This window comes from Anser brachyrhynchus (genome assembly GCF_964034855.1).
Source record: "Anser brachyrhynchus genome assembly, chromosome: 19".
In the NCBI taxonomy this organism is placed as follows: Eukaryota; Metazoa; Chordata; class Aves; order Anseriformes; family Anatidae; genus Anser; species Anser brachyrhynchus.
The window spans coordinates 4,090,929-4,108,971 of record NC_137712.1 but is presented as its reverse complement, the minus strand read 5'-3'; the positions used below and the strand labels follow the sequence as shown (position 1 = coordinate 4,108,971).

The 18,043-nt window shown below is 55.3% G+C and overlaps 1 protein-coding gene across 6 annotated transcripts in view; it reads left to right on the top strand.

Annotated features, from left to right (window-relative positions):
* RXRA (retinoid X receptor alpha) overlaps window positions 1–18,043 on the top strand; it is a 107,629-nt gene that overhangs the window by 79,731 nt on the left and 9,855 nt on the right. For all 6 annotated transcript variants that reach the window (XM_080561674.1, XM_080561673.1, XM_080561671.1 and 3 more), the window contains exons 5-7: window positions 7,501–7,670; window positions 12,954–13,083; window positions 17,017–17,149. In XM_080561674.1, coding sequence (XP_080417800.1) covers window positions 7,501–7,670; window positions 12,954–13,083; window positions 17,017–17,149 — 433 coding nt within the window. The remainder of the gene's footprint in view (window positions 1–7,500; window positions 7,671–12,953; window positions 13,084–17,016; window positions 17,150–18,043) is intronic.

Here is an 18,043-nt window from a genome sequence, read left to right as displayed (position 1 = left end):
TTCGTAGCTGATGGGTTGTTTAAAGCTGCTCCCAGCACCCGGGGGGCTCTAGGTGCTTGTGCAAAGGGCAGCCGGACCCTAACCATGTGCTCCAGGGGGGATCCCTGGCCAGGGCAGCGGAGGCAGCGTGCCTGCGGAGGAGGGAATTTGGGATGTGCTCCTGGAAGGACAGGGCACTGCTTCTGTGCCGGGAGCCTTTGCTTTTCCAGCCAGGCCCGGGGGATATTGGCTTCGAGGGGTGAAAGCCTGTGGAAGTGGAGGATTCCCCCTGGAGTGTGCACCTCTTGCTGCTCCCTGTTAAGGGAAGGATGAGATAGATGCTGATGCCTTGTGGATTCCGAGGTACTGAAGCTATAATAAATAAGCGACTGGGAGCATTTTTCCCCTGTGAATTACTGCCAGCTGTGCGAGCCTTTGGTTTTCCTACTCTGTCTCCCACTGAATACCGGATAGTCAACAGAAGTGAGATTACCATCAGGGATCTTGACTAATGCAGGGATTATTGTTGTGGGGGTGGCTGTTTGCATCCAGAAGGCCAAGTCTCTGCTTGATCTGTTCCTGATTAGGGTCTGAGGTGGGTCTTGGTTAGCAGAACAGCGTTAGAGGCTCTGCGTATCAGCAGCCGTCCATTTTAAGGGAAAAAGCGGAAAGTTCCGTTGAGCTGGGAGTAAACACCGAGGGTCTTGGGATAACGGCAACTTGCATGTGGGGCCGTTAGCTGGGGTTAGCTTCGGAGCTGAGCGGGGTCACCCGAGCCTGCAAACCCCCTGGCCCTGGGTTAGCAGTGTTAGCAGTGCTGTTTTGTCCTGCACCAGGGTCCCAGCCCCGCATTGCCGGCGCCAGGAGCAGGAAGCAGCAGCGAGGAGCCCTTTCCCATGCTCCCGCGGCAGCTCGCAGGGAGCCCCCGTTGGGAACCGGCGCAGCCCGGCCCCCTCCGCCCCCGCCGCTCCTTCCCTTCCCCGGGCAGCCCGCGGCTCTCCGCTCGCCCTGCCGAGACCGAGGCCGGCTGGGGTGGCTGGCTGGTGGTGCATCTCCGCCAAGAAGCCGTGGCGGTGACCCCCGGCACGGCCCCAAAGCCATAACGTGGCGGTGGTGGCCTCCAGCAGCCTCCAAGGCGCGATGCAGCAGCGCTCGGAGGACACAGGACGTCCCTCGCTGGCTCCAGGACCTCGTTACCCCGAGCTCCTGCAGGGCTGAGGGTCTTAACCCGGGGTGGGCTCACTGCTCAGCCCTGCGGGAAGCTTTCTGCCTGCAGAACCTCAGCATGTCTCCTGGGAGCTGCCCCGACCGCTCCCTCGGTCCAGGGGGACCCAAGTGTCCTCCAGCTTCGGCCGGGAGTCACTCGGAGCTCGGCTCCCGCACTAGCACAGCGCTCACTGATCCGTGCCCAAACCCCCCCCTGCTGCATCTCCGCAGCCCCCACACCTCCAGCCCCAGCTCCCGGAGCATCCTCGGGGCAAAAAGGAGCGAGAGGAGTCCGGGGAAAAAAGAGCAGGAATTCGGGTCTCCCGCCCGCTCTTCCGAGTGAACGCAAAAGCAGGCAAGTGGCCATACCCCAGCGAAGGGGCAGAGTTCAAGAGCACGGTTATTTTTAGTAGTAATTTTGGAATGGAAAATGCTTTTCAGCTTAATGAGCTTGTTTCTTATATCCTTTTAAAGAGCTGCTCTTTAAACCAGCTGGTTAAATGATGCTGTTGTGGTTTTTTTTTTTTCGTTGTTGTTGTTTTGAAGGATACTTTGAAGGTTGAGAAAAAGGTTTTGGTTTATGATTTTCTCTCACTGCCTTAGCCATGTTATACTTTGCCGTGTCCAGGTTCTGAGAGTGAAGTGAGCCGCTCCTTTTGGCTTTTGTTTTCTGAAGCCGTTCCCTGTGCAGACTGACTGCATGCAAATGTCTCAATCCGCTCTTTAACACTCCATTTCCCTGATGTTACATTTCTTAGCATCGCAGCTGTATTTTGCCTGTCTTAACAATAGCAAACATAATATTCAAGTGAAACGTTGAAGAAAGCGCCGCCGTTTATTTCCCGTAACGCAGCTTTTGAGGTTGCTCGCGACAATAAAAAGCTGCATGTTTGAGAAAAGGGAGGCACAGCTACACAAGGGCGAAGCAGAAGGAACACGGTCGGAACTGGTTTCCTCGGCCATCGTGGCATTTTCAATATAAACAGGTACCTCAGGCGTAAGCACTTCAAGATGCCTCTGATGCACGGCTGAGATGCAGCTTCATAAAAAGGCAGCAGAGCCCAATAAATTCCACCGCCGGTGAAACGGAAATCCCCAATAACCCTCCCCCCAGCACTTCATAAATAAAGCAGCCACCCACTTGTAGGCTCGGGGAAGACGGAGCAGGTTTGGGTCTTGGAGGCCACCAGAGCCACCGGGCTCTCCAAGAGGACGGAGGCGAGCCGAGGCACCCCGCTGGCAGGACGGCACCCGAGGCAGCTGGGTCAGGTCTTCTGAAAGGCAGAGGGCTGGGTGTGGAGGCCACCCTCACCTCCCAGTGCTCCAGTGAGGCTGGGCTGGGCACGTGGGGCCTCAGCTGCCCGTCTGTGAAATGGGCGCAGCCACGTGCCCTGGGAACCTTGGGCCTCCTGGTGACGGGGCCAGGACCGAAAATCTGCCAGGGTCCCCGAAATCTGCCTGGGTTGGAGTGGTCTGGAAATGGGCATGAGCCCCGTGTGCCTCTTCTGCCATCATCTGCCGTGGTTTTTGCACTGACCAGGGACAAGGTCGAGCGCCGGTGCCTGCCCTCAGTGTGCCACTCACCGGATCCGTCCCCCAGAGAAAGACCCATCCAGTTACGTTCTGGTGGGAGTGAATTATTCTTCCCCCTCATCCCCCGAGAAAAGGAACAAAGCCCAGCCAGTCGCCCATGTTATTGTTCCTGGAAGGAGAGGGTTTTGTCTCAGACGCAAGCCCTCCTCTCTCCTGAGGCAGGGTAATTACAAGCCGCCGGAGCCCGCAGCTCTCTCCGAGCAAACAAGCGCGCCTCTGACACCGCTGCTGATGGGGGCACCTCGGCCACTGCCTCGGTGGAAAGCCCCATTCCCTCTGTGCCTCTGGCTTCCTACGTTAAAATCCCTTAAGCACAGAAGCTCGGGGGTCCCGAGCACGGGGACAGCAGATTGGGGTGCCCGTGGCTTTGGCCGTGGCAGGAGCCCACAGCCCTGTGCTCAGCACCCTTTGCACGGGTCTGAGCTCTTCAGCAAAATGCTGCTGAATCAGCGTCGGAAACACCAAGTTGGTTTTCTGCTTGCATCTCTCACCAGGCTTTAGAAGCAGAGCTTGCACTCGAAATCTTTCTCTTTCTCCAAGCTAATTAGGCTGCAGATCACAGCATCAGATTTCTCTTCACCAGCCAGAAGCTTGAAAAGGAGAGAAACCTTCTGCCCGAGGACGGGGATCCCGGGGCATTCGCACGGCTCAGAGAGCAGGGGCTCGCTGGCAGGGGCACGAGGCTTGGGGAGCAGTGACAGCAGGGGTTTCTCAGCAGAGTCTTCCTCGTCGCTGCAGCGGGTGGATCCTGCATTGTTTTCACATCAGCTCTTGGACCTGGGCAGCTGAGGTTCTTCTGCAGCCCACGGGGTGAGGCATTTTGGTTCTTTCAGAGGGAGAAGCCACCAAGAAGTGGTCTTAGCGCACGCATATTGCTGTAGCGCGGCTTGGGGGAGTGCAGATGGGCTTGGGATCTCGAGATGAAAAGTGACAGCAACCAGCCTCGGGCAAGAAGAAGCCAAATGAAGCGGAATAACGTGAGCGCCTCTTCATCAGGTGCCATGGCAAACACAGGCTTCTGTCCTTGGCTCGGCTGAGACATAGCTGGAGGAGGCGCGGCCGCCTCCGAGAGCTCCCCGACTGCAGCATCTTTTTTCTCCTCAAGTGCATTGCAAGTTTTAAATGCTTCCCTTCTGTTAGGAAAATCAGACTGAAAAAAACAACCTCTCAACCATACGAGTCTCCTTGAAGAGAAATAAAAGCATCGGCACGGCCGTCGACACAGAAGGGCCCGCGGAAGCTGGTCTCTGAGGACACAGCATGTTGTACGGGGCTGGTGCAACAACAGCTCGGCCCTGCTCTGGGGACAAACCTGCCCCTCTGCGTCACCCTAAATACAGAAATCGGCGTCGGCGGGACCCTCACAGTGCTAAGAGCGTGCAGTCGGGGCGGTGAGGGCGGCAGGGGACGAGGACACGGCTTCTTTGGGTGGTCTCGCTGCTTCCATCGCAGACCAGCCCTGTGGTCTGTCCTGAGCAGCCTGTCCATGCCGAGAGGAGCTCGGTGCTCGCTGTCGAGGCTGTAATAATGTGGTGGGAGACGGGAGAGCCTGGGCAGCAGGGAGGTGTTGCCAGCCCCTCGCCTCGTTGTCACCAGAAAAGAGAAAAAAAAAAAAAACCAGCTGCAGTTTGGAAAGGTCCTTGTGGGTCACGCAATCGAGTGCCTGGTTATTGCAGGGTTATTTAACCCTCTTCTCAAGGTGCTCCTGAATAGCAGCTGGATTCTCCTTACCCCCAGCCAAGCACAAAGCCGCAGCGTGGAGGGGAAATGGATGCTGAGCAAGAGGAGGGAGCCAGCAGCGCCAGGTCCCCTGAGTTACCGCGCTGCGTAGCCTGACCTTGCTGGTCCTGCGAAGCATCACGTGGGAGACAGGAGGGAGAAGCACCTTGGGGCCTCTCCACGGTTGAGAATATTTTTTTTTTCTTAAATATATGTTGATTGTGTCACCAGGGAGAATTCGGGTTGGAGGAGCCGGTCACGGAACCCCTCTAGTTTTTTGTTTTTAAACCTTTGTACCTGGAGAAACAGCCAACCCCGTGAGCTTACAACATCCGTGAGAGGAAGGGACAGAAATCCAGCAGAAGCAACGAAAACCAAACAATATAATGATCTTTCTAAATTTTACTGTGTTACAGGGATGGAGCACCATCCATCCCGGCCCCCAAGACTTCTGGCAAGCCGAGAAGAACAAGGTATTTCAGTACTGCCAGACAAGCTGCCATGCAGCTACCACGTTTATATTCCTTTCTTTTTATTTTTTATTTTTTATTTTTTATTTTTTAAGATAAACAAAACCAAACAACAAAGCCACAAAGAAACGCAGCTCCAAATTAAGCCCATTTGAATTCTTTTTTTTTTCTTGTCAGCTCCACCGTGGGGCTTTTTTTGATTAATCCCTGGTGGGAGTGGGGAGTGGACTCCAGAGATCCGGTCCTAGGTCTTTGTGGTGAGGTCTTTATTTCTTCCTCACTGCTGAAGATTTGCCTTCACACAAAAAATCCCGTACTGCATAATAATAGTAACAAAAAAAGTAGCTGATTTGCTTGAATTTGCTTGCTCCCTCTTTCCTCCCCCCTACCCCACCTACTGTTTTTTTTCCTATATTTGAAGAAATGATCCCTGTATGTGTGACACAGGGACGTGTCCCTCAGCACCTCTCCTAAGAAAGAGCACCATCCTGCCACCTCTCTTCCATCTATCATTTATATCAGCTGGATTCAGCCCCATCGCTAGCAAGTACCGTCGCGTGCCCTATAAGAGTCGCTCTCCCCAAAACCCTTGCAGTGAATCTGACTCTGCACATCCAGGAATGTGACTGTTGGTGTTGGTGGGGCTGAGATCTGCAGATTTAAGGCTTTAAGTAGCTGCTGTACCTGCAGACCCCTGCAGCACTTCCCCACAAATGCCGGTGTCCAGCCCAGCCCAGGCAGCTGAGCTGGGGGATGCATCTCGGGCTGGTCCCACTGGTGGAAACTGGTGTCAGGCAGCCGCGCGCAGAGCCAGGAACCACACTTTGTACCTCCATCTGTGTGTCCTGTGCACCTGGGCATCAGGTCTTTGGCATTTGAGTCGTTTTATAAAATCCCATTTTCCAAGTTTGCCTTTCTCTCAGGCTTTTCTGTTGTCCAGTAGCTGTTTTATCTCTTCTAATGTGCCCAGAGGAGCACCGGGGCATCTGTGCTGTTGAGGAAGGGCTGGCATTAAGCAAAAATGTCTGGTCTTTTTATGACTGAGAAAACAGGAGTGTGGGTGGGTGTGGGGAGAAATTTCATCAGGATTTGCTGTTGGCCTGAGAAAGTAAAGAGAAGAATCTGAGCCAGACAAGGTCCAGATGCACCAGAGCCACGTCGCAGATCTGAGCTTCACCAGCAGCAGTCTACCTGGCCCTGGTCAGCCAAGCTGAAAACACTGTGTGGGCCTAGGGAGCCTCTGCAGCCTGTGAACCTAAGAGCAGCTTGCAAAAATAACCTCTTACTTCGTGCCTGAGAGCTTTCTGCCAGCAAACAAAACGTCCCGTTGGCGTGCAGCAAACCGCAGGCTGCAGCGCCGCGGCAGGAGGGCAGCCCTCACCGACCGGGCTGGCGAGGAGATAATGCGACCAGTGTCTGTACGGGGCTCCTTTAGCACGTGTTTTAATTTCCTGGCTTTTAAGAAATAAGTTTTGTGTTATAGATTTTATCCTGGTGGTTGGCATAGAGCTGGTTTCACCAATTCCCTAAGGGTCTCCTTGTGCAGCTCCGGTGTCGCTGGAACAATGTCTGTGCCCCTGCTGCTCACATAACCAGGTTCAAATTCAGCAGAGGTAAAGTGTTAGGATAATTGATAATAAATAGCAGGCCTTTTACGTTACTGAGTGCCTCGTTCGGTCCTGAACAAAGAGCCGGGGAAGTTGTCTCTGGTGACAAGCGGTGCAAACTCCTCTTGCTCCAGCGGTTCCCACCGCGCTGTGCTGGGCAGCAGTGGGGTGTGGACAAGCAGGGGATTTAGGGCATGTAACTTTAGGATTGAGAAAGAGATGGTTACCCGTGTAACTGTCTGCGGGGAGCTGCTTTCCAGGTTTAGTGAAAGCTCGGTGCCGGTTTCAAAAGGAGCTGGTTAATAAGAATGTTATTAGCATCTAACGAGCCGTTTTCATCTGGGTGCTCGTAGACATGAACTCATCGGCACGTGACGTGCTTCTGGCTAGGTTACTCCTTGCGCAGGCTTTGGGACAGGTCTCTCCTGTCGGTTTGGAAACTGCCCTGAGACGAAGGCTGGATCAGGGTTTGCATGGGGCGCGTGAGAGCAGATCCCTGCTGCCGGCGGCTGCTCCCACGGTGGCAGCGTCCTGCGGAGCCCCGCGGCGCTCCTTGGCATCGCTGCTGCCCCAGGGCGCTAGAGGCAAGGCGTGACCTCCATGGAAACGCAGCACCGACAGGCTCAGGAGATGGACAAATTCTATTTTCTTTAGGGTTCCCTTATGCTATCAGTTCACCTCCTCATTTTCTTTCCCCACAGCAGTGCCCACCCTGGGACTTCCCAAGCCTGACCCGCACTGAGCACGGTGGTGGCGAGGTCAGGTTGGAGAACAAGGCAGCTAACGTGTGTGCGCTCCTGCAGGTCACAAGGACTGAGGATGCTCTGGGTTTTCAAGGCTCCCTGGAGCTTCAGGGTCCCAGCTCGACCACGACACCGTGGCCGGGAGCCCCGGGCTGACGCTGTCCTTTTTCTGTCCGTTTCCAGCTGTCCAGGAGGAGAGGCAGCGGGGGAAAGACCGCAACGAGAACGAGGTGGAGTCCACAAGTAGCGCCAACGAGGACATGCCCGTGGAAAAAATCTTGGAAGCTGAACTCGCCGTGGAGCCCAAGACAGAGACGTACATTGAAGCGAACATGGGCTTGACGCCGAGCTCGGTGAGACACCTACGTCCCCTGGGCCCCATCCCGGCACACAGGGCAGGGCGAGCACGGGGGGGGCTCAGCACTGGCATAGCACCAGCACAGCAGCGAGCCTGGGTCGGGGCAGGGTTAATTTTTGGGAGAAGAGCTGTGCAGGGCTCCGAAATGCAGATGAGCTCAGGTGAAAGGCCGAGGAAAGCAAAGCCCTGCCCTGTGCAGCCGGCAGTGCTGGTACTTTCCTGTCTCAGACACAGCAAAGGGTGCTCTGCCTTCAGCTGCAGAGAGGAACATGTGCTGTAAGGCGTAATTAAAAGGACTCAAAGGAAAGGTTTTGCTTTAGTTAACAGCCAGCAGTGCTAAAAAGCAGGAAGACAGCCCCTGCTCTGATGAGCTCATAGTCCAGTCAAGCCTGTAAACAGACCTTTGTGGCTGAAGTGCAAAGAGATAAGGGCTGTAAAACGGGGTGTGACTTTCCAGATGCCGAATTATACAGCTGCTTGCCTGTAAGAAGAGAAAACCTGCAGAAGTTTGCTCTCAAGTTCCCTTCGCATTTGGGAGCTTGTATTATAACCGGGCCTGCTGGAAGCAGCGGGGCTCTAACGGGACCTTGTGCAGGGAGGAGAGAGCTGATGGAATAGGAAAGAGTGGGAGGCTGTGAGGTGGGAAACTGTCTTGCTGTGCTTTCTTAGATTCCTTTATCAGCAGGTTATAGCCTTGCTTTGAGAAGGCCTCCCTGCAAAGCACCTACCTCCGAACGTGAGAGCCAGCCTGTCTGAAATTTGGCTCCTAGGGCAGACCATGGACGAAGCCCTCGTAAAGATCCTTATTGCAGAGAAAGTACATTTAGGCTAATTCCACCCACCCCTACCATACCAAGGGACTGGAAGCCTGAAAGAAAAGAGAAGGGAGGGGGAGAGAAAGAAAATAAATTGTCATGCACCACTGTGTAAGTGCTTTGGGGCTGGGGTCCGCTGCACGTGCTTGATTTCCCATTTGCCCACGGCGATGCCTTCTGGCAGGCACGGGGGAAGCAGCAAGGGGCACTGCTGCTGCAGGGTGTCAGCTGGGGCTGCAGAGGGCTTAAATCACCCCAAAACCCCGCTGGAGCTAGTGCCAGGCTTGCTGCTGGGCAGGGGGCATGGGATGCAGCTGGGCTGGGTGAGCAGGCAGCTCGACCAGGAGAGCAGGAACATGTGGGGAAATACCCCTCTGCTTTTCCTATCGCTCCGTGCTGGGCATCTGTGGGGCTGAGACGATGAAATTTCTGGGGGACGGAAGGCCTCTGCAGTGTTTATTTTCTGCTACGATAGTACTTTGTCTCTTACTTCATGGGAGGCCGGAGGACTGAGCCAAAACACCGCATCTAGCAGGGCTTAGCAGATCTTGGAGCCAGGCTGCTCCGTGCAGGGATCTAAGTCTCGGCTGCTTCTGCGAGATGCTCTCTTTGGCCTTTACCTGCAAGGGGACTTCGTGGCTGGGTCGTTAAGTGAAGCTTTTTGCTGTGTAAGGCTTCTTGCTAAGGACAGGGAGGACTCGTGTGAAGCTCTCCAGAAGCAGACTGAGGGGAAGGTGCTCACCTGCCTCTGCGGAGCTTTTTTGGAGGAAAGCAGCTTTTTTGGAGGAAAGCAGCCCCGCCGTGGTTAGCGGAGGGCTGGGAAAGGCTCTGACGGCTATCAGGATTAAAAATACTTCAGGGGGGTTGTAGGCAGCGTTGTGCTGACTTGAAAACAAACCCCAGAGAGCGAGGTGAAATAAATGGCTTCGTCTGGCACTGCGTCTCCTCAGCCTCCTGTAGCAAATTGAAAGCTGGTTCCTGCATAATTCAACACGCATTACTGTGAACAAGGATGTGTGTTGCATCTAAATAGAAGCAGGAGGCTTGTTGAAATGCCCTATTATTGTCGAGCGGCTTCTGTCGATGAGGTGACATTTGTAGCAGGTTTAGCAGATGTATGAGATCAGCAGCTCGCGGGGACGAGGCCACCGGATGAGGCGAGGCAAGACGGAGGAGCTGCCCTCCTCCCAGCCCTCCCCAGAGGGCCGACGTGGTGGAAAGGCAGGCAAATTCAGTCCCTAATAGACACGGGGTAAAATACAAGCTGTTTCCCATTAGCCTGATGCGTTGGGTCCTTTGATTTGTGCCCCTGCACCTTTGTACGTCTGCTCTGAGCGCTGCCAGCGAGCTGGGGAGCAAGGACCAAGCAAGGGCAAGCTTGCGAGGACGTTTCCACCGTGCTGTGCCTGGCTCGGATGGAGGTGGCAGCACACAGACAGAGCTAACACCTTCCTCTCCCAGCCGGTCTCATCTCCGTGACTGTCACCTTCCTGCCATCGTCCCCCCTTGGCTTTGCGGGCTGGCGCTGGCGCTGGTTTTGGCCACCTAGCAGAGCGTGGCACCAGCCGTGGGGCTTTGGCACGGTTATTGGAGCCGATAAAAGGGGCGGGCAGGGGTGGACCTGTGGTTCTAGGGCAGTGCCAAGCCTCGGCATTTCGATAAGCATCACTGAAACACTCCTAATTGCACCCGTGAGCCCCCAGTAACAGCTCTTCAGCCGCCGCAAATAGCTGCTAATTGGGAGAGCTGGCAGGCTGCTGACCGTGGCAAAAGGGATAAAGCCCCTGGGAGATTCCCACAAGCTTTCGGTGACTGTTGCTGCAGGATTCATCCATGTTGTGTCCCCAAAATCCTTGTGTCACCCCCTGACCCACGGGAGCAGGGCAGTCCGTGGGCAGCAAGACGGGGCGCGAGGGCGGCTTCGCCTCTGCCCCTGCACTCCAGGAGCTGAGGGTCTGGGCTCCTGCAACGAAATCACCACCCTGGATGGGCTCCTGGCCACTGAAAAGCAGAGCCTGTAACTGAGAGATGTTATTCCCATTAGCTCTTAATTGGCCTTTAGCAGCTGGTTTCAAGTCACAGTTTTCTGGAAGATGTCTCCAAGCTCCAGTTTTCCAGAAGGATCAGGTGCCCGCGTGTCCTTTCCTTCTGTCACACTCCGGCACCGTGCCCTTGCTATTTACTGCAGGAGGGGATTTGCTTGCTGTGCACGGGGATGGTTTCTAGCACCACGCCGTAGATCCCGTCCTGGATTCAAGCGGGGCCCTTCAGCCCATGGGGATGACACTTTTAGCTGCCTCTCAAGCTACAGCAATTAAAATTCTGCCAGGAAGCCCCGCGGTGGTTCCAGGAACTGCGATCTGAGGTGTAATTAAAGGCCGGGCCCCTCGCTGAGGCTTTGGGTGGTGCCGAGAACCAAGCACAGCTCGTGCTGCTTGCGGAGCACCGGGGCTACAGCCGGGGCTGTGGGACCAGAGCTTGGCTTGCTGCGTCAAGGCGAGTGCTAGAGGCGACCTGCCCAGAAGCAATCCTTTGGGAAAAACATCCAGCTTTCCTAAAATACCCCTCTGCAGCCACCTGTCGCCCCGCGGGTCAGGTTCGGCAGGAGCACGCGGTCTCCCCAAAGTCGTGTCCTGCTCCGGGGCATGCAGGGCTCCATCCTTCTCCTGCCCCACGGGATCCAGGATCTCCAGCCAGCGGCTGACCGAACCTGGGGGCTCCTTGCAGCCCCTCTCCCAGGCCAGCTCTGGTCCCCAGTGCTAACGGTATGGTTACGCTGGGCTGAGCCGCAGTCGCTGCAGGGTGCCCCCTCCCAGCTCTCCTGCAAACACCTCCGGGTGCTGCCATTCCCCGTGCTTCCAGTGAAAAGCTCCTGCAGAGCTCCTCCTCGCACCCAGCTTAGGCTTTTCCTGTTGTCCAGAGGAAATCCTGCCCTCCTTCCCTTCCTCTCCTGGGGAAGAGCCCAGTCCTGGCTCACTTCTCCTTCCCCACGGATGAGCCCCAGCTCCCCCAGAGTAAGACCCGCCTGTGGCTGCACCCTTTGGGGAGCTGCTGGAGTGAGGAGGGGAAAATCCCCTTAACGATCTCCCTGCTCTGCAGCTGCACTGCTGAACGCCAGCCCATGCCATCCATCTCTGCAAGCAACAGGTGAAAATACTTCGAAGGCGGGTGCCCCCGTGCTTGCCAGATGCTGGTTATTTTAAGCCTGGAGAAGGGGAGATGCTGGCTACTGAGGCACAGAGGTGGCGTTTGCTGCCAGGGGACGGTGCAGTGACCCAGGCAGGGGTCCCTGGGAATGGCTCTGTGGAGCAGAGGGAGGTATTGTGTGCCTTGGACTTTTTCCCTTTCTCAGAGCAGCATTTCTTGCCTCCCTTTGGTTTGCGAGTGCTCGGTCAGCTCTCTTGTAACACAGCCAGCAAGGGAAGCAAGAAGAAGAAGCGATTACCTCCAGGATGATTTATTCTCCAACCTCCTTCCTTTTTCCTTTTCAGTCCCGTGGGGACCAGCACATCGCTGGTGACATGTGCATTGCGGTGGCATCCCCACCTCCTGCTCCCTCTGTGCCACCCAGTGAGCAGCAAGCACCTCTGCCCCGCTGGGAGGGGTGCTTGGGTACGGGGCCAGCAGGAGGGGAATGGCCTCATCCTGCTGAAGCTGGGCTGGTTGCAGGGGGAGCTGGTGCAGGGTCAGCTCCTGCCTCGGCTGTGCGCATTCCATGCTCCGTCCCCGCGCGATCCAGAGGTGCAGTAAACGCTCCTCCTCCGGGTTTGAAACTGCTCTTTTAAGGACATGGAAGAAAAATAATTGCACGATCAAAGCTGCTAGGTATCAGCAGGGATTACAGCGGGATGTGTGGAGGGGCTCATACATCCCTGTCCGGAGAGGTAAACCATATATACACACTTGGACTAGCGAGGTCTGTCTTCGCCAGGGTTAGACGGTCTCTTCCAGTTCCTAATCATGAGCCCACTTGAGCTGTTAGCAGTTCCTTTAAACAGGGATTTGGTGTGTTTAGGCTGACTGTCCTCCTTGAGAGCAGATGGTTTTTGTTACTGGATAATATTTCAAAGGGAAGGGTTTTTCTCTTTTTCTGTAATGCCCCCTCCATTGCTGTTTGGTGGGGCTGGGAGGTGCTGGCAATGGGAACGTGCACGCTGCACGGCCACGGGGTCCTGTCCTGGCAGATGGTGCCCGCGTGGAGTGAGCTGGTCTCTCGGTTGGTGTGATGGATGCTGGATCTCAGCACGCCTGGGTCCTGTTCTGAAGCTCACTAAAACCAGCGAAAGGCATGCGGAGGTGAAGCCAAGCCACCTCCTTTCCCTGTAACTCCAAACATCCACTTGTGGGGTCTCCCAGATTCGGGGCCTTTTCCCGCAGCCGGGAGGCAGCAAACCCCTTCGCTGCTCCTCCAGCCTCTCCTCTCCTCCCTTTTCCTGAGCCTTTCAATCTCCTTCTCTTTGCAGCCCAATGACCCGGTGACGAACATATGCCAGGCAGCCGACAAGCAGCTCTTCACCCTGGTGGAGTGGGCCAAGAGGATCCCCCACTTCTCCGAGCTGCCCCTGGACGACCAGGTCATCCTGCTCCGAGCAGGTGAGTGCAGCCCCGCGGGCGCCGCATCCCCACCGGTGACGGGTATCGCGCTGAGATTCAGGTCCCGGCAACTCGCAAGCCGTTAGCTGGTTCTGAGTAACAGCCTCTGATAATTCAATCGCTAAATAGGATTTAAAAAGCCCCAAGGGACGCGTTGCTGAACGTGATCCAAAATGTTGCACCAGCTGCCAATCGGCTGAAAAATGGCCCGGCTTCCTCGCGGATGAGCGAGGCGCTCGGAGATGTGCGCTGGGTTCCTCCCGAGCTGGGACTTGAAAAGGCAAGGGGGCTTGGGGCTCCACGAAATTTCATCGAACGACGACGTTTGATCATAATTAAAACCAGAAGGAGGAGAAAAATATATCACCCTCCCTCTCCCACCCACCAAGATGAAAATAAAAGTCTTTGGGTTTATTTTAAATTTCCTTATGCTGCAGGGGGTCTGCAGGAACGGAGGCGTTGGGAGGTTGCAAGCGGTTAGCTGGGAAAAGGGTCGTCTTTGCAAGCCCCAGCTGCTGGCAGGTTATGCACAAAGACTGGGGCGAGCAGGAAAGCAAGAGCAGACTTGAGGAGGATGCATTTTAGGTGTGAAGCTCTTTGTGTAGCTCCAGTCATCAGATAAGTGATTAAAAGGGCTTTGGCTCAATGCTCCCTGAAACAAAGGGGCAGGCAGGTTGTCAGTGGGACTTGGGAAATCGCTTCCAGCAAATGGCAAACTCGGTGTGAAGGATAAAACAGGGAGAAGAAAAAAAGAGACCTTGGCATTTGTCTGCGGTACCCAGCACTCAGCTCGGCAATGAGAAAAACCAACCTGGACTTGCAGACGTCAGGAATTACGGAGAGAGCAGGGTGAGCGGGTGAGCTGTGCAGCTGAACCCGAGCAGGCCCGGGATGCTGAAATCCCTGGCAGTTTTAAAGTTCCTCTTGTTTCCCTGGAATGCACTTTTATAGGGAATTTTAGAGGGGAAGGCCCTGCAGGGTGTGTGCTCCTCTCCCTGCTCTCCTCTGACCTTGTGTTATCGGCCTCTGTAGCAGGGACGCTGCTGCTCCACCTGGGTGAATTTCTGGCTTCTCTCCTGTTTGGAACGTGCATGCCCCCACATAAATGCCTTTGAAATCGGGCATCAAAATGCTTTAAGAGCCAGGTGCTCCTCATCTCGAAACGTAGGAACTAGCTCAGCCCAAGGGCTGCGCAGGTTGCTTCAGGAGGAGGTAGAAGAAGGGCTCCGGAGTGGGACGATGATGGGATCGCTGTTTCCTTCTCACCACGCAAACACCAGCTGTCACTCTGTTTAATAACACCGACTGTTGCCCAAATGCATGAATCTTAGAATTTCTGCAATTTCTTGTTGTCTATCAACCAGTATCACTGCGTATATACAGATACCCTGTCCCTCTTGCAACCCCTCTGCAGTCCTTGGCCGCAGTGATTTTGGGGCGATGAAGCCGCGCCGTTTACTGGTGTGGGTTTTCCACCCTTCTAGTTTTACCGAAATACGAGTTTATAGGCGTGTTTTGTCTCGTGGTTACAGCGAGAGGCTAGGAAGGGAGCCTTCGGGGGGGTTTTGTTCTCCTGTTGGCCTCGCTCCAGGCTTGGGCAAGTCCCATGGCCTCGGCGGACGGCTGCCGCCAGCCTCCTGGGGGAGGTTTTTGGGGCTGGGGGGGTTCCTGGAGCTGGCTGGGGGCCCTCTCTGGCGAACACAAAAAACGTGGTTTTGAAGAGGGTCTCCAGGGCCTCTTGAGAGCGTGGATGAGCGGAGGGACGTGTCTCTGTAGCGGGCTTTGAAATGGAGGCTTTCTGCAGAGATGGCAGGGAAGGACTGGATGCAGACAAAAAGCTGCCTTTTCCTTTTGTGGGGCGGAAACAAAACCCCAAACAATAATTCAAGGTTTCCTTTTCTCTTGAAAAGACAGCTAAGGAAAGCTGAACCGGAGGCTTTCTGACCTGATGTTCTCTCCTCTCCGTTGGTGCTTATCGTGGGCGGCCCCGAGCTGCATCCTTGTGGGGCCGCTCGTGGGGTGTGAGCAGACCCCGTCGCGTCCTGGGCTTTATCAGGACCCCGCAGCTCAGCACCAGGAGCAGCCCCCGTGGGCTCCCTGCTCCAAGCGCCTGTGCCGGGGCCTCAGATAACCTCCCCCAAGTCTTTTAAGCTGTGGCTCCATCTATTATTGAGTGGTGAGAGCGGCCTGCGGAGAACAGCTGCCCATGAAATATTTAAGTATTAAAATTTAGCTAAGAGCGTCAGCCGGGCTCGCTCAGGCGTCCTCGGAGGCAAAACTAAGTGGAGCACGCGGCTTCGGGGGAGCAGCGCTGGGTTGGCCGGCAGCAGCTCTCCTCTGTAATCCTGAATCATTTAAGAACCTTCCCTCTTCCAGCTTTTTGGAGGAGAAGGAAACCCAACTTTTGAAACCTCTTTTCCCTCGGTTTTCCTTCTCTGCCTCGAGGCCAGCCCGGCAGAGGCTACGTCTCTGGTTCATTTTATAGGGCCCTGAGGGGGAACCTGGCGATGAGGTGGGCTCGCGTGGAGGACACTGCACTGCCAGGTGCCTTTTGGGTACCCTGGGGCACCCAGAGCATCCCCAGGGGTTGCAGCCACCTCGTTTGAGGAGCAGCCCCAAGCCACCACCTCTCCTCCATCCTCCTTGGGTTTCGCAATGCTGCAATCCCTCTGCAAGTGCCAGGCCTCGCCCAGTAAATAGGCAAGTAAATGCTCCCTTGATTGGGGTGGAAACATCCTGTGGCCACTTAGGAAACAGTGAACTTTATTCCTTGTCAACATTTCTAATGGCACAGCCCATCTCTGCAGCAGTAAGTAAACACAGCACACGTGGACCTTGTATTTGTGCCAGTCAATGAGAAAAGGCATGTTTCTGTGGCAGGAGAGATGAAGGATATACTTGCGTTGCTTTTCCAGCCTGGGCAAAAAATAAATAAATCAAATAGCCTGAGATTTTGGACCCTGCCAAGCAACCCTGGGTCCTGGACGTGAGAGCAGTTTCAGGCTGGGTACGTCAGCCCCACGATGAGCGTGAGCCTCCCTGGGGCTGCAGAAAACCCATCCTGTCTTGCCAAAGATGCCTCTCCCGCCTGAAAGTCACCAAAACATCAACCCTTCAAACCTTACAGTGTTTCTTCTTGTTAGGGGTTTGTTTCAGGCGTTTTTGAGCTCGGCTGGAAACAGCTTAATGAATTTGAAAAAGGGATGAAAGGGGAGCTGGAGGGCGGGGAGGGAAGTCGCATCCTCCTTCCCTTCCCATCCGAGCCGCTTCAGACTGCTCCTGCGGGGTCCAGGCTCTGAGGACGCGTGTTTTCCTATCTCCTGAGGTGCTATATCCAGCAATAAGGCACAAGCTGACGTCCAAGCGGCTGTCGCTGGCCTGGTCATGGCTGTGGGACATCCTTGGCGCGGCGAGGGGAGCATCGTCCCCTCCAGATGCAGATGGCAGAACCTCGCCTCTCAGCGAGGGTTTTCACGGCCCTGTTTTAGCAGAGAATGAACCTCCGTGCCCCGTTAGGGCTTGAAAATGAGCCCAATTAGCTGATAGGAAGCGTTAATAGCTCTTTAACTGCTCAGGGGCAGGGAGCGTGAGGTCAGACCGGGGGCTCGGCACCCGGCACCCACTCGGGGGTTCGCAGAGAGAGGAGCAGGCAGAGGGCTGTTTGCACCCCTGCCTGCAAGGTTTAGAGGGGAAACCGCTTCTCTTGGTAGCGTTGTATTTTTAGTGCATTTGTTCCTTAGCAAGTTTTTCCTTCCCTGACATCCACAAAAGGCTCGGCTCCCCCCTGCCATCCCACATCCAGCCTAGGGACCCCAGCAAAAGGCGGCTCTCGGGTGCCTTCCTCCTCTCCTAGCCATTAGCGCCGGGGATCCCTGAACGCGCTGAGGACCCCGTGGCTCTAACCTGCGGCCTTGGTTGTTTTCTCCTCCCCAGGGTGGAATGAGCTCCTAATCGCCTCCTTCTCCCACCGCTCCATAGCCGTGAAAGACGGGATCCTCTTAGCCACCGGGCTCCACGTGCACCGGAACAGCGCGCACAGTGCTGGCGTCGGGGCCATCTTTGACAGGTGGGAAGGTGGAGGGGAGGGATGGTAGGGGAAGGAATCTCAGCCCCTCACGTCTGGACGTCCCTGTCCCCATCCCCGTGCCAAGGCGGGTGGCCCACGTCCCCACGTGCAGGCGGAGGAGCGGCTCCCGGCTGTCCCACGACGCCCGGTCCCCGCTCCTGGACCCGCGGAAACCATCAAGTAGTCACTTTGGGACTGCCCGGAGCAAAGCGGAGCTTCTTTGCAGTTGCCTCCTCACGTTCACGAGGGGGCCGCTCCTCGATTTCTTCTCGTCTTTAATTGGACCAAGGCGTGATTTTGTTTCCGCAATGAAAAAACAGCGCCACAAACAGCCGGCAGGTCCCGCGTGCGTGTCCCAAGGGCTCGTTAACCTCGTGCTTTGGAAAAGCGTTTTAAAGGGAGGCGTCCAGAGTGTTTGACCCACAGCGTGGCTCCAGACACCGCGTAAATTGCGGCTCGTTTCTCTGCCTGAGACTCATCTCGAGATGCCTGGGCTGAAACCAAACCGCTTTTGCTTTTTCGCTTTGCAAGGAAATTGCTCTTCGGGCCCGGGTGACATCATTTGTTTCCTGTGAGGTCATAAGTGCAGGATCATGACTTCACTGCAGGAGCTAACAGGAAAAACTGGGCAATCAGTGGAAAATGTTTCAAGACCGGCACCTGCAGAAAGAGCAAAGGGAGTAATAAAAATTACCGGCAGAGGAAATTGCTTTTAGATACCTGCTTTTTTTATTATTATTTTTTATTTTTAGGCAGCTTTCTCAGGTGCCAAAGCTTCTCAGTGAATGCACGGAGCCAGTTTTTACGGTCCCTGTTGTATCTCACAGGAACTATCGATGTTCCTAATGAGCTATTTTTGATACAGGAGGAAAATGAGGGCATATCCTCAGCTGG